Below are 16764 nucleotides of genomic sequence, written 5' to 3' on the forward strand. Positions count from 1 at the left end.
CTGTACCTTTCAGCTGTATACAAAATGTCTGTTCCGGAGGGTAATATATGATACTAGACTGGAATTTCTGATATTTCTTATTTTAGGTAAGTCATGTAAATTTAGGGCTTCCAGATTGCATCGGAAAAGTTATTCAGAAGAATTGTAAATCATCATCACCCAACGAGTTTTCTTCAAATGGTCAATGGTGACATATTCTCCTACACTTCTATGGTTTGCAATCACAGTACATTACTGTGATCGTGTGTAGTGCGAAAAGAATATGAAAAAGGTGGCCTCGTACCCAGAACAAACGTTGCCCTTACAACGAGTTGCCTTGGTGATGCATCGCTTTCAAACGCATTTATTTTTTTAATTATTAGGCAGATTAGCCTTTCAATGATGTCATTACATCGCCTAAAGGTTAATATGATATTTAGCCATTGTCGTATCTTTTAAATAAATGGCAATTAAGCTCTTATTGCTATTTTCATTATAAATGGCAGATTAAAATGTTTGTGATGTGATTTGTTCGATAGTAGTGCAATACCAGACAACTCGTTATAAAGGCAGCCTCATCTGCTGTCCGCATTGAGACCATTGCATTAACCATTGTTGCCTGCCAACATAAAATTGGCCAAGGTAGGATATTCCTCTAATTTCGTATAATTTTTAAAATATATTTATTTGTTAAAATTTATATAATCTAGTTAATTAAATAAATTAATAAAATTATTAATAATATTGTAATTTAATTCCATTTTTGAAATTATTAATTAAATAAATTCACGGATTAAATTTTCCTTTTCTTCATTGCATTCATTCTATGGTTGGTTTACCTATTTTGCCTTATTTCTATTTTTTCTATTCCTATTTGTCCTATTATTATATTGTTCTACTCTTATTCCTAGTTTGTTCTGTTACTATATTGTCCTATTTTGTGGGATGGAAAACCCCAGTTTTCAGTAATAAAAACCGTGCAACTTTCACTCGATAACCACTAACTCAGTCACGGTTCGAAAAGGCCTATGAAAATAATAATATTCCGACTCGAAGGTATTCTAATCGCGTTCTTTTCCCATAGGGTTTGCAAGGGCAGCGATTAACCCTCTAATTTCTATTGCGTTAGAATTAAATTTAGTTTATAATTAAGAAATTAAAAACAGCACAAACCAAACTGTATTACTTAATTCTTTCATGCAATTTCTCTAACAACCAGTGTTTTACTTCCTTTTCCTGAATATTTCACAGAGGTACACAGTAACGCCATCTGTGATTAATAAAGGAAGTGCGACGATTGATGAACGATTTCACCTGAAAAAAATATGGATGGATGGGTGGAATTTCGCATAGTGAGTCACGAGAAGTGACTCGCTAGAAAATGCTCCACTCCGGATGGCTAACAGACTTATCGATCGAATCCTGGTCTCTGTAACGGGACATGGAAAATTTATGGATACCGTTAACTGTGAGGGAGGGGTGAGTTATTGGTTTGCTGGCTTATGTTCATTGTAGGTGTTATGAGTCAAGGGTGGGAGAAACGTTATGTCATTTGAGGGGACCCACCACACACACACACACACACACACACACAAATTGACCTTAGGGAAAGACGATACTATTTAAAGAGAATTTTCAGCAGCTGCGAGAATTGAATTTTGTGCACATGGCATTATAATTGTAGCGGTATGAATTTTGTTCATGAAACCAAAGAATTTTCATTTCCGTTTTCCCTAAGCGGAAATGAAAAAATTACAGAATAATTAACTGTTAAGTGGGTTATGTTATTGGCTATTTGGTTTATGTTCATAGTAGAGGGCAACGAGACAAGGGTGAAAGAACACCTTTGACCCTTGTTGTTGTTATAATTAACCTTCGTTGTGTACATAACAGAATAACTACAGGAGTTGTCCTCTGGATCAAATGTTATAAAGTTTTGAAAAGGTTGAGGTGATGTCAGCTTGTTATATTGTATCTTATTCGGCTTAAATAAATCTACACATCCCATCTTGAGCAGAGAAGAATCGACAAATATTTAAATAGTCTGTAGAGGAAAACAGGCTTTGTATAAGCTATTTACGCTTTCTCTCTCTCTGTCTATTCTCCCACCCCCATCCTATTTCTCCTTCACACACGTGCTGCAAATCCTATTTGCTGCTACGGTGAAAATCCAGTCTTCTAAACGGATTTGTCTGAGAAGGATATCAGGTAACCTCTGCATCTGTCTCAGTATGCTCAATAATCAATCTTAACAAATATCCCTTCTTATCTCTAGTCACTAATAAAATATGCGTATTAAAATAAATAAGACCACGTTTACCTGTTTCATTGGAACCTTGGAGCCATCAGAAGCCATATAATTAATGAATAAAAACGAATTCACCAGTTATCTAAATGAAAAATAAAACTAAGTACCTCGATTCACTTGAACACAGATTTCCGTGTATAAACATATCTACTGTAGATTGTAAGGTTAGTCTATATAGATGCGGTCATATGACGTCACGCAAGAGTGCCCCCCCTTGGTCCGCAGTTAAGGTTTCGATCTTTGGCTGGATGCCTGTAATAAAAAGTTTACATTTGTTACAGGGTGAGAGGGGGCGCTGATATGGTGCGGCTTTTGTGAATGCTGATTGGCTACTGCTAGATACATCCACTGCGGCAGCCGTGCGGGAGGAGTTCTGGCTGCAGGCGGGCGGTGGCCCTTGTAGTTTCTCTTGTAAATATGGGGTGTACAGGAGCATGCTGGTGAGATTGTAGTCCTATCTTCTCTTTTACTTTAAGTCCGACTAAAAGGTAAGAGACGAGCCATTCGATAATAGTTTAGGAAAATTAACGTTTCGCTTGTGGAAAGACAATGTTTTGTTTGGATTTTCTGCAAGTATGGATTTTTGTAGTGTCCTGCTACTTTAAAGATTCAGTTCCAGTAAAGCGATGGATTCAGAGAGGCACTGCAATTTGCGAAGCCATTTGAGATCATTGATCTTAAAGATTTGAGATCTTTTGAAAGTTATTTTTAGAAATTTAAAAACTTAACCCTTTTTTGAAGGTTATTGAAAATTCCGATAATCGGATTATCTTTTTAATTTATATATGCTGATATCCTTTTCTTCTTGTGGTATTAAATTTGGTACAAAATATTATTGTATTTAGGTTTATAAAAGGTTTATTGTTACTGTGTAGAAGATATGTTTATGCTCTTTTGACATATACTGTAGTAGGTTCTTCCATCCGAATTTCATTGTCAAATATAATTCCTTTTTTATTATAAATCAGATTTTATTATTTTTTATTGTATTTTATTATATCTGGTTTTATTATCATAAACTATTATGATATTGGGTATATCAGAAATGAATTTAGACACCGGATATATAAATTTAACGCTTTTTTCTAGCTAGCGAAAAACTGTACAACGCTCAACCGGTGAGGTCATCCTTGTTTTAATCAATCTGAAATCAATGCTTTTAAAGTGTAAAGATATAAAAATTGGCTTTATCACACATGCTTACATAGCATCGCATTAAGAAGCATGAAGTTATTTGCATATGATGATATGAATCAATACTCTGCTATCTCTTACGTGTCTTTTCATCCACATCTACCAAAGTATTGACATCTGCATCTTCCCATTTCATTATCTGTCTTTTATTATCTATTTTTCCTTTGGCTTGATTAATTATCGAAAATAGACAGATTCATTATTTCTAGTATTTTTTTTAACTACAAACCTTGTAGTACTGGAAGATATTTTTTCCACCAAATACGATTCATGTATTCTTGAAATTACCATGAAGTTAAACAAATAAAAAAAAATACGTAAAGTGGTAAATTCGATTTAGAGAACGCCTCTCCTGATACATTATCGATCTATAGTAACTTCAAAGGATGAAGAATAAGCAAATACACTAGAGAATCACCAAATAGCAATTAGTAATTTCCAATGAAATTATTATCGATTCGATAGTAACTCCAACTTGAGGGCACAGTTGCTGGCTCCAGCACCAGACCTCTATTCGAATGGGAGATTGCTGTGATCCAGACCATGCACCATACATAAATAAATGCAAAAGGGAACTTATGTCTATCTCTCAGCATTATCAAGTCTTTAAAGAACATCTTGGAAGATGATATGTTAATGATATATTTGTATCCAAATCTGAATCCATTTTTAACTTTTGCATTTTATAACATTCTTTTTTTATTGTGTATTGATTACAAATAAATGTACAAATTCAGGCACTATGAATTCATTGAATCGTTCAGAAAGAGAGCAAATAAATGGTCCTAAAGTCGATCCCCGAGGGTCTTCAAAAATTAGGCAAGAAATTTCCAGGATGTTATTATGTTTTGTGTACGAAACAATTGGAGTGCGTGTAAAATGAATCTTAAGTCAATATTTCCAACTGAGAGCGCATGATCAGTCTTATAAATCGGAACGAACAACCCAAGTTTGCTTTGTTCACGTCAAATATGAACTTAAAGTTAGCGTACAAATAATGTATAGAATGATAGGGATACTCATATTAATAATTAAAATTTAACAATTAAAACTTAAAATTTAAAATATTTATACTTATATCGAGACGTGCTTCCAAGAAGCATCTGCAACGAATTAGTCATGAATGATAATAATCAATTGAGTCTACAATACCAAGGAATCAAAATACGGTTGAATAATTTCTGATGTCTGTAAACTTCTGCAAACAGGAAGATGGCCATTTTAAATTATTTTAGAAATTTTAATTTCGGGTACAGTGAAACCAAAACAAAAAAGATAAATATCAATCGATTACTCACCTGCAATTCTTTGGTATTTATTTCCCAAACGAAAGAGATCTTTTATTTCAGTGGGGCGTAGCAAAAATAGCCTATATTTTCAGAGGATTTCACCAACGACCTCGACCCATTTCATTGGAGGTTCTGCGTTGACAGTTCGCCCTTGTAAAACTGGAAGAACGTTGGATATTTTGCCACCTCCCATTCAAATGTTTATTTGGTCACTATGGAAACCAAAGGTATCGATTGGATTGCACTATCTCCACTAGGAAAAATTACAAGAAATAGCAAATTGGTGCCACTAATTAGTTATGAGGTTTATGGAGTAATCCGTCCACTTGGTTAAATGTGGAAGTCGTGTGTAGCTAGTGAATTAAAGCTTATTTTGCGAAACATTATTGGCAGCCTCCATGGATTAGTGTTTTACCTTGACGATGCAGTGAAGTATTGACGAAATCTCTAATTGGTATTGGTCAAAACGCAGTACCATATTAACATTCACAGGCGAATAAAGTTGGAAAAGAAATCTCTTCAGTGTGACAGCTTTATCTTTACTTTAGCGTGTTCATAAAACCATATCTGGGTCGTGCAGGAAAGAATTGGCGTGCATTATACAATGAATTTTTAAGTCGGTATTTCCCAACCGAGCGCACGTGACTAGTTTTATGCAGCCGACAATAGAGTAAAAATAGACGACACGCTGTCTGCCATAGAATGAGATTAACACAGATAAAGGCGTGGTCTTTGCACGCGCTAATTGTTGCAGGCGTTTGGCAATTTTTTAGCGAGATATTTCTTTACAGCGCTACTGTACACATTTAATATATCTTTCGCATATTAATTAATTTCCACGCAAACCATAATAAATATGCAAACGATGTAGCGACTACAAGTTAATCAAAGTTCATAATGGAACCAATAGTCGCGATGTGTACAGTGAGTAATCATTTTATTAGGAGCACAATTTAATCTGTGGGTGCTGCGTACTACCGGCACTACATACCACAACACATTCGATAAAATATAGCGATCTAATTGAAGTTACTACGAAAGGGAGAAAAACTCGTTAAAAAAATCAGAGAGCACGAGGAGATTAATTCATTTTAAGCGATTTTTTTCAATGACTTCTTCCTGTATAGACAAATCTGTTCCTTAGAATTTTTCATTTCGATCGTTTTTTTTTTTTTTCATATAGATTGAACTGATCTAGAGGAAGAACTAATCATAATTCAGCTGCTGGATTCCGTGATCAGTTAATTAAGCGCACATTATGCAGTAACTTATATTAATGACTCACAAGCTCATTATGTCTGCCTATTAATATTTCATGATCAATTTTCCGTAATAAATGTGTAGTGACTTTTTTAATCAATTACTCTACACACTGTCTCTTGAATCGAAGGCTTGCTAATAATATTTTTCTGCTGACTGTTGTAGCTTTTACAAAGATTACTGATTAAAAAATTAAATATTACAAAAATATTTCTCATATTTTCGAAAATTATCTATGATAATCGACCAGAATATAATTTCCATAACAATATGTTGTATCGCATTTTATTTTAAATGATTTCCATCAATTTTTATAAATTTTAATCGGTTATTTATCGCTATGTATATTGCATATATCGCAATGAACTATAGTTTATCAGTACAGTGGAATCTACTTAATGTGTTTTTATCGCCTGAGAAATTGAAATTCCCTTGTTCAGAAAATTCTCCATAAATGAAGAACATTTTAAAATTTCCTTTTAAATGGATTTTCCACCAATGAGGTCCATTTTTGTTGTAACTCGTATTAATAAGTCTTTGCTGATTGCCATACTGTTTTGATGCTGAGACTGGTTACCAGATCGTCCGATATGGAGTGACTAATTCTGTACTGCCAATGATGCTTATCATACTACCTCTGGGGCAAGTTCATGGCCTTAGTCGCCCATGCAACTAAGGCCATGAACCGAAATCAAATCAAATCTGATTTGATTTCGAAGAGAATTTATGGCGCTCAAAACACTTCAGTAATGGCCGAACATTTTGTGTTCATTTAGACTTCTTTATTATCCGTGGAGAAATAGCCTTCGTCCTGGCCAGAAAGTTACAATACTGCCTGCATCCGAAAAAATATTGATACTCTTTCTTCTGTTCTAGACTTGCAAACCAAGATTTATATTGACTTTTTTTTGGAATGGCATAAATGCAAGTTGTGTTGGTATTGCACTTCTTAAATGCTCCAACGCCTATTCATATAGGTGTTGGAGCATTTAAATGGGCGTATACCATTCGAAAATTTCAAATAAAGTTATTTTTTATTTCTCTCTCTCTCTCTCATTTTTTATATTCTCAAATAGTTTCCTGTACATTGCACTTTTTCTTAGAGCACTTCTCGGTAGAACTAGAGGGATGCTCTTTAAAGTAGTTCAATACCAACATAGCTTGTAAAGGAAGTGATTGCTCCAAATATCGATTTCTACTGGCAAATATCTATCATTTACAGAAAATGTTTTTTCTTTTTTTCTGATTTTCTTTTTTAATGCAAACTTTGGTTTGCGAGTGCAGAAGTAAAAGAGTTAAGATGTTTACTCTCTTTAAAAACACCTTAAGTGGGTTTCACTATATTTACAAAGATATTATTACGCAAAGCTAGATTACAGTAGTTTTTGTAGTTTTTAATTACGCTTATAATCTAGTTTTGCTTGAATTTATTTACGTTTTTCTTTTTTCTTGCGTGTTTGGAAGAACCTATGTCAGTACTTGTTGCATAGTGTGGAGCATACCAGTCACTTGAAGTTAATGAACTTATATAAATAAGAATTTTTTATTTAATTTAACTGATATTAACGATGCGAATAAACGATCATTTCATTTTCTGATTTTTTTTTCTGGAATATATTTTCAGAATATAACTGAAAGTGTAGGGGAATATGAACTGTGAATTGTGATTACAGACCTATACGGGGAAGAAAAGCATTCAAAACAGAGATGACAATTTTCTTCTGAGATGTCTTTATTGGATTTTTCTCTTGTGCTATTGGATTGTACATTGGACTCTCACAAAAGGATTTCAGTGTTTCTATTGGATATTGCAGAATTCTTTGATGGATTATATACTGCGCTTTCACCCCTTTCCCAATAGTCTGTTCCATTTTTAAGTAAGGATCACCTTCAACTGACTAGTTTATCACTGTATATAATGTTGCCCTATTCCGACTGGATTGCTAGGTTTTCAGCAAGTGCTCTTATGGATTATCCGTGTGATAGCAGAAACTGGATTATGTACATCAGTGTTTTTCTTACATCTGTAGAAAGGCCCCATGGTTGCGAATCACGATGAAAGGGACCCAGATGTAACGCCAGTTGAAATTTATAAAACTGTATTGTAAAATATAAATACTGTATGCAAAAATACAAATATAAATTTTATAAATAAAAATTATAAATACAGTATATGATGGAAGTTAGTAAGCAGAGTAAGTCACGAAATAAGTGAAGCAAACAAGAAACTGACCAGAACATATCATTTGTTTTTCAATATAATCGTCAAAAACATTTTTGAGCTCTACCATCGTTTTATTCAATTCGGTAAATCCGCTGAGTAAAAAGACATCAGTTGTTACTGTAACCTGTGAACGTACATCATTTTCAACCTCCACATCGTCAGAAATGGATTCAACACTCAATCCATATCCAAACGTATATCAATCAAAGGGAGAATTTTGGTTCACACCAACTAAGAAGTTTAAGCTTTTGCCGTCAGCAGGAAAGGTGATGGTGATCGTTTTCTGAGACTGTAGTATTCTTTTTTGCGCATTTTCAGAAGATTGAAGAGTACTGCTTTAGATTACATGTACTGTGGGCAGCTAAGTTGCATATAGCGCATGAAATCCAAGAGAAAATTTAAAGTAGGAACTTCTTTTTCATCATACCTGAATTCCTGGCCTGACCGAAACGAGTTCATTTTTTGTTCCATTTAAGCGACAGCTTGGTGGCAATCGTTTTCCTGATGATGAGGAAGTTGAAAATGATATACATCATTGGTTACGTAACTGTCTTTTCAGCAGCGGTTTTTAAAATTTGATAAAGCGATGGGACAAATGTACGAATGTTTTTGGTGATTATGTTGAAAATAATACTGTTTTCAGATCAATTTCTTTCTTTACGTTGTAATGACTTACTGATCTTCCCCCTTAAATGCAAGTATTATACAATTGTGAAATATATATCGTAAAACTATCACGAAGTTTTCTGGAATGAAATTAGCCTTTCATTATTCATAATAGACCTGGTTGCATTTCTATAATCATCCTTATCGCGCTTAAATCGGAATGAGTGGTACTGGATTTAAACTTTTGAGAGAGCTAAGATTGACCGCTTTGCTGAATTGACAGTGATGCAACTGGCTTTCTTCGGGGCCTGCTGGTTTTAGACTAGGCGCAGAGCATATTATTTGGTAATAACATTTTTAACCATCTGATGAATGGCCGTATGATCTTTGGGAAGTAAGACGCAGTTTTTGATAAGAACATATATATATATATATATATATATATAAGTACTCTCTCTGTCTGTTTCTCTCTCTCTCTCTCTCTCTCTCTCTCTCTCTCTCTCCGAATCTGTCCCTGAATCTATCTATTTTCGAATTGTTCCTCGTCAAGTCCGTTTTTATCTCGATTTGTCATTCCATCTTTACTTTTTTTTCTTAATCTATTTGCTCATCTCTCTCTCTCTATGTTATTTTTAGCGTCTCTTTCTCTTTGTTATCTTAAAATCTCTTTCTTTCTATTAATCTGCCCCTTTTTATCAATCCCTGTGTCTGTTTAAAAAAAAAAAAACATTTAGAATAAAATAAGGTTAAAATCATTGAATTATGCAACTGGCTGTGATCATTTCCTCTTTGTATAAGCAGACATTTTCATTGTGATCTCAGAAAGAAGCGGATTCGATATCATCCTGGCGTGTGACAAGAGAATGAAATATCTCAATTTTCACGGCATTAAATTAACTGTGGCACTGAATTAAGTGACAGATTCAATTGTGTGAATTGTCTCTGAGTAATCGATCACATTTACCTGTCAGACTATCTGCGCGAGATATTACTGTAGCTCTGTCGTCATTCATCCATCTCATTGCTACCATCGAACTGAATCCGTAATGTCCGATACTGCAGCATCAGTGAGCTGATTTAATGCATTCATCGAAGCAAGCAGACAGTTTCCAGTATCACCGATGGAAGAGAGACAAAGGAAATCGATTGAGAATCACACTTCGCAGTCTTGTGGCCGAAATCTAAAGTTATTTGAGCTTTTGAGGTTGGACAATATGAAGTCAGTCTACAACGGCCGGGTTGATCGTTTTAATGAGTGAAGCTTTTCCAGTCTAGTAATAAATCTGCGTGCGTCCATTAACGATCTCGTAATTTACAATTAGAGATGCTGTTTGGGGTAGACTTGTTTTCAGGGACTTACATGAATTGAAACATTAATGAAGACATCATTTCATTAATGATTCCAAGAATGTTTAATCATTAATGTTTCGCTATAAAATACTTTATTTACCGCGCTAAGCAAGCTTTTCAATCTGTTGCACTAGTAATTGCACTGGTGATCCCTTGTTCAGTTACGAATCATATTTTATCAATAACTGCATAAAAAGTACCCATATACAATTTTAAAATGTCATGATAATGCTGTCTAGGCGATTTTCTTTGAGCTAACTGGTATTGGCATCCTTCAGTGTCTTATGTACGTATAAAAATAAAGAAATTGGAGGTCGGAGTGATCCGAGCTGACACCGGGATGCTCCAACACTTCCCAATAGAATTACACTTCCAATCATATTCCATCACATATTCGTTAGGTTCGACAGTCCTTCGCACCCAAAGATTCTATAACACCACGTGAGTCCTGTACCATAGCTGAACCCAATACGCTGCAATTTATGACTCCTCAGATTTCTCAAACATTGCCATCTGAACATTTTTCTTTTGAACCAACTTTATAACTGAATAACTATTGCCCAAATATAAAACCAACCATAATTGGGTAATAGTAATTCAATTGTAAACTGGGTTCAAGGGAAAAATGTTGAGAAGAAAATATATATTGTGTAAAAGGGAAGTGGAATAAAAATAACTCTATCTATTATTCCTTTTATTTTAATAGTATAATAAAGTATTTTGTTCTTGAAAGAGAGGTTACACTGGCTTAAATAAGAGGTAGATTCATTAATGGTTAGTTAATGAGTATTGAGCTGGCTTACTTAAAGTCAATCTCCTTACTTAAATCACTTGAATTAAAGATTGTCGTACCTACTGATTAGGATTAGCTATAACAGTTGACGGATATTAAATACTTTAACAACAAGATCATGCTATTTTAAGAGAATCCTCTCTTTCAATTTAATTAATACACAAAAGGTTATTATTCTCACTAATTCAGAATTACTTATTCTAGCTGGAAAATGTGTTATTACCAAAGGACCATTGTCTAAACCAGTCGAATCAACATCCGTGATGTTGATTCAATTTTGTATGAGGCTTCGTCTCTAACAGCGGATATTAGTTCCCACTTATTTATGAATTCACTGCTACGCATATATCCCATTCCCAAGGGACTCGAGCTTTATATGTGAATGACACGAGAACCATTAAATAGATGACTTGCCAAGTGGGGACTACATAAACAAGTATGAAACCTCGACAGTAAATTTGCAAATGTTCAGAAACAGGAAAGAGTTTCCCAAAATTTGAATGATTGTAATGCGATTTAAATATTCAGATCACGAACATGATCATGAAACATGCAAAAGGAGGAACCGCATTGAAATATTCTAATTATGATTTCAGCTTTCAATGTAAACACACTTGCTTTCATTTTAGCAATTAATGGATTTTATTTTATAATAGAATCTCTTCCTTCCTATAAACCAGTTCGAAATTTAATCGTATTTTATTCAGGTTTGTTTCCCAAGCCCAGAGATTTGTTTTTTGAATTTTACATCGCCGTTCCTCATTCTTTCCATCCATGATTTCTTTGGTTTTCTTTCTTTATTATTAACCGAGAATGATAAAATATCATCCTTGATTTCTGAAGGTTAAGAAGAGGAAAATTCACCAACCGGGAGTGTATTATAGTCCCTTCAAATTATTATCTTATTGCTGCATTTTCAGAGTAACAGCAATCTGGAAATGCACTATATCTTTACAACTAAATAATTTGTCATCTGGGCTTTAAGATATTCTCTTCTTCAACAACATCTTTGACAGTAACTCGACTGTTCTAAGTAAATCCATATTTTGTATTAAGTCGCAACTACTATTTATTTTGTTATCACGGTTAAAATATTGATCATTATTAAATTAACTCTTAATAGAGTTAATAGATTTCATTTTATGAATTTATTAATTCGTAAGATTCATATTATCTAAACGCAATCAATGCTGATTAATCCTAATTCATAATATTGATTATAGCGAATCCTAATTTCAAGTGACTGACATGTGACACTCTTAACTGAATGATATGTTTTAATCTGTTTCTTCCTGGAAAGATATAGAATCAAAAATAAAACAGATATATATTAAACAAATGTTGCTACACAACGGAAGAAACTGCTTCAAACATATTAATTAGTTAAATGCTCTGTTAAGCCACATTTGCTAAAAGTTTAATACAACGTTTCATGTAGTTTAGACAACTATCCAAAATTTTTGTACCCTGGTGAATTATGTATACTTTTACATCTCCATGAATAACAAACATAAATGTAGATCATTATCTAGCCTCACAATGTGCAGAATTGGCATATTTAATTGTTCATATATACTGTAAAGTGGCTTAACATAGCTGTATATTGGTATTTTCCTTTCAAATTATTCTTTGAAAAAAATTTATGCTTGTAAAGAAAGTTATATTCTATTCATCAAACTGCAGACAATCTCTCATGGATCCTGAGAATCCATCGCCCCTCCAGCCAGAAGGCGAATCTTTAGAGTGTGGAGCCATCGTCAACAGAGAATCTCTCATCTGTCCATCTGTTCCCGAGTCAGAGAATGTCCCTATGTTTTGTGAACTCAAAAAATCAAAATGTGTTTACAGCGATGGCCAAAATCCAAAGTGTATATGTTGTTCCAATTCACGGGTCGTTGAGAATGACTCGAAAACAGGTGACTTTCAACTCAGAAGTTCTGCCGAAACGAACTGTGAGAAGAGTCAGCTGATAATGGTCAACTCAACCCTCTCGGAATCTTCCATCGATGGCAAATGGAGTCGCTCCTCCCACAAGAGGAGCCTTCCCGACGAATGTAACCCTTATTGCAATTCACTACGAGAAGAGAGGTGTCTGTCGAATACGAACATTTTCAGCAGCTCTGTACAAGGGCGAGAGAAAGACAGGAAGCGGAAGTACTTCTGTTTAGAGACACCTTCCAGCAGTAGCAACAGCGTCCTCTGTGCAACCTATGATTATAATAAATGCTCATGTACTGAGAAAGCTCACAATCATCCTTGTGCCTCTATGAGTAGTGATAATGATAAAAATAGTGTGATAATTTCAGCAGTGGACTTTTCGAAGGCTGAACAAACAGATTTGTACAGCAAAGTACATACATCATCATCCAGCAAGCAAAGGGAGCATCTAATGGATTCTCATTTTTACAAGAACTCACAATTTAGGCTGCCAGAAACATCAAAAGGTCATTATCAATTAACCTGCCATCATTCTTGGCCTAGTACATGCAATTCTGTGATATTAGAAGCTCCTGTTGCTGAACCTATATCAGATTTGGATTCTATTCTGTCCAATCGCCTTAAGAATTACGAAGTAAATCATATGAACATTAACAAAACAGTCTCACCAATTCTGGCTAATTGTGGGACAAGCGCCAGTCCAAATCATTTCCAAAGCTCTCGTCCATTTACAAATGAAATGGACCAGCAGCATGCGTATTTAAATATTAACCCCTCTACAGTTGTAGATTCAAGTGTAGATCCTTTTCCGTTGGTAAATAGTTCCCCCTATAATATATTAGAATCCAGGCACTCTTATCATGGTAGGATAGAGAGGCCAAATTCATTACCTCTAGGAACAAATCACTGTCCAGAAGAAAATCGATATGCAAGACAGGACTATAAATTCCTCGATTCACAAAGATCAGCTTTAGAAATGGGTAACCCCGAGAGATTATCATTTAATTATGAATTACAACAATGTAACCGTGAGACAAAAGACGTTGGCATCCAGCAAACCCCAAAACGAATGAAAGTAGCAATTGCCCAAGGTGAAGATACCATGGAAGCAGATAAAGAAGAAATGGAAGTTGAAGTGACCGAGGATGATCCACAGCAACCAGATTCTACTGATCAGCCAGGTGCCTCCAGTGAAGGACCAGATGAAGGTGCTGTTTCAGTTCCCACAGAAGAAGATGCAAATGGAGAAGCCGAGGGATCTGGAGCTAGTCCAGTGGAACCTTCCGAAGGGGTTCCAGGGAGTGAAGATGGTGCTCACAAGCTTGCTGATGTCCATGCTAAGAAGCCAAAGGAAAGTACAAAAGAAAGTGATTTAAGTACAAAAGAAAAGCAAGAACAGGAAGAAAAGGAATTAGATGAAAGTAAGACAGATCTGGAGAAAGATTCTGTCCTGAAATCTAAGGAAATGCACATTGGAATAACAGCAGATGATATTCATATTGAGATCAAAGATACAAAGGTCCAAAGGAAAGACTTAGATCAAGATGAGAAAAAACAGGATAGCACAGAAGAGAAGGAGGAGGATGAAAAGGAAAGTGAAGAATCTGACAAAGAGCCTGAAGAGAAAAGAGAAGAAGAAGAAGATACCGAGAGAGGTGCCAGGACCAGCCCACTACCTTTTCTGTTAAAGCTACAAGATAAAGAAGAAGAGAGAGAACAGGAGCTTCAAACAGTATATAATGGTGGGAAATTGGGAGAACATTCAAAGGAAAAAGAAGAGGAGAAACTGGAAACCCCAGAAGATGCTGAAGAAGCAGAAGAAGTCTTAAAAGAAGAGAAAAAAGAGGATGGACCAGAGGTTGAAGAGGCAGAAGAAGTGAAGGAGGAAGAAGTGACAAAAGAACAAGTGGAGGATGTTGAAGGTGCTCAAAGAAAGGATGAAAAACCAGAAGAAAAAGCTGAGGACAAAATCTCACCAGAAGAAAAACTTGAACCAGTTGTAGAGAAAGAGTTTAGAAAAGTGAGAACTTATGTAACCACAGAAGATGAAGAGAAAGTGGAATATGGAGAAGAAGATGAGAACGTGGAAGAAGATGGCGACAAAAAAGAGGATGATGAAGAACTAAAGGAAGATGATGGAAAAGAGGAAGATGAAGAAACGAAGGACGATATTGGAGGCAGTGGAGAGAAGGCAGATGATGAACGAAAATATAGTGCTGAAATATCTGAAGAGAAGGAAATTGTTTTAGAAGGAAAAGTAGACATGGAAGAAAAAGAAAAAAATTCCTATATTATGGAGGAAGAAGGGTATGCAGAAACAGAACTCATGAAAGACCCAGTAGCAATGGAAAAGGAAGAGCAAAAAGAAAAAGAAGAGAAGGGAGAAGAAGCAAGAGAAAAGGAGGAGGAAGAAGTAGCAGAAGAGAAGAGGGAAGAGAAGGAAGAAGAAGGAGCAAAAGAGAAGAAGGAAGAAGAAGAACCAGAAGAAGAAAAAGATGTTGACAAAAAGAAATTGGAAGAGATTACTGAACCAAAAGAATCAGAAGAAATGGAGAAAGCAGGCATGGAAAAAGCTGATACTCAAAAGGAAGAGGAGGAGGAAAAGAGTATAGAGGAAGTAACAATAAAAGATGCAGAAGAAGAAGAAATAGAAGAACGAGATGGTGTAAAGAAGAAAGAAGAAAAAGAAGACAGTGTAAAGAAGGAAGAAGAAGTATCTGAGAAAATACTTGAAGCCACAGTTGTAAAAGAGGTAGAGGCAATGAAATTGGAAGTAGAAGAGATAGACAAAGAAGGCACTGGACTCGAGAGTGCTGAAAAGGAAGCAGAAGGAGAAATTGCCAAGGAGGAAGAGGATCTTATTTTTGGTGAAGAAGTTACTGAGAAGAAAGAAAGATCAGAAGAAGAAAAAGAGGAAGCTATTGAGCAGGAAGAAGTAACTGAAACAAAAGATGAAGTTAGTAAGGATGAAGAGATGGAGAAAGAGGTCAGCGAAATAAGAGAAAGGGAAATACCAACAAAAGAGAAAGAACAGAAAGAAACTGATATAAAAGAGGAGGAAACTATGGAAGTGCAAGAGGAAGAAGAAGAGGCTAGTGAATATGGTAAAGTGAGAGAGAGTGATAAAAAAGAAAAAGAAACGGAGGCCACTGAGCAGAAAGAGGAAGGTGAGGAGGCAGAAGACCAAGAGGTGCTGGTTACTGAATTAGAAGCAGAAAAAGTTATTGAGAGTGAAGAAGAGAAGGTGGAGGAAGGAGTTTCCGAGGAGAAGGTGGAGGAAGGAATTTCCGAGGAGAAGGTGGAAAAGGAGCAAGTTGTTGAAGTGAAGCAGGAAGCAATCATCAAAGAAATGGAGGAAGAGAAAGAAGAGGAAACAGTTACCAGGCAAGTAGTCAAAGAAGTAGGAGTTGCTGTGGCAAAGGAGGGAAAACCTTCTGAAGAAAAAGAAAAGGTTGAAGAAAGTGTGGGAGAGGAAAAGGAGGAGGATGGAGTTGTTGGACTAGGTGAGAAAGAGGAAAAAGAAGATGTGGAGGCTGAGGAAAAAGAGAAGTTGATTGAGCTGGACATTGAAGTCACCAAGGAGAAGGATGAAATTGTCAAAATGAAAGAAGAGGAAGTGACTGAAGGGATAAAGAAGAAAGATGAAGTCAGTGAGGAAGTGCAAGAGGAGAAGGAAGCTGTTGAAAAGGTGGTAGAGAAACAAGAAGAAATAATTGCTCAAATTACGGAGCAAAAAGAAGTTCCTGAAGAGGAAGTCAGTGGAGAAATAGAGGAAGATGTTTCTAGAGAGAAAGAAGAGGAGGAAGTTTCTGGAGAGAAAGAA

The 16764-nt window shown here is 35.4% G+C and overlaps 1 protein-coding gene across 5 annotated transcripts in view; it reads left to right on the top strand.

The window, feature by feature from the left end:
• Positions 1-2639: 2639 nt before the first annotated feature.
• Positions 2640-16764, top strand: part of LOC150080456 (uncharacterized) — a 68742-nt gene continuing 54617 nt past the window's right edge. For 4 of the 5 annotated variants that reach the window (XM_090381633.1, XM_090381637.1, XM_090381635.1 and 1 more), the window contains exons 1-2: positions 2672-2775; positions 12687-16750. In XM_090381633.1, coding sequence (XP_090237759.1) covers positions 12697-16750 — 4054 coding nt within the window. In that variant the 5' untranslated portion in view covers positions 2672-2775; positions 12687-12696. Of the gene's footprint in view, positions 2776-12686; positions 16751-16764 lie in introns of all 5 variants that reach the window. The other variant, XM_090381634.1, reaches the window with a different exon arrangement.

Source organism: Mastigoproctus giganteus, chromosome 9, assembly GCF_048544385.1.
Source record: "Mastigoproctus giganteus isolate SK-2022 chromosome 9, ASM4854438v1, whole genome shotgun sequence".
Lineage (NCBI taxonomy): Eukaryota > Metazoa > Arthropoda > Arachnida > Uropygi > Thelyphonidae > Mastigoproctus > Mastigoproctus giganteus.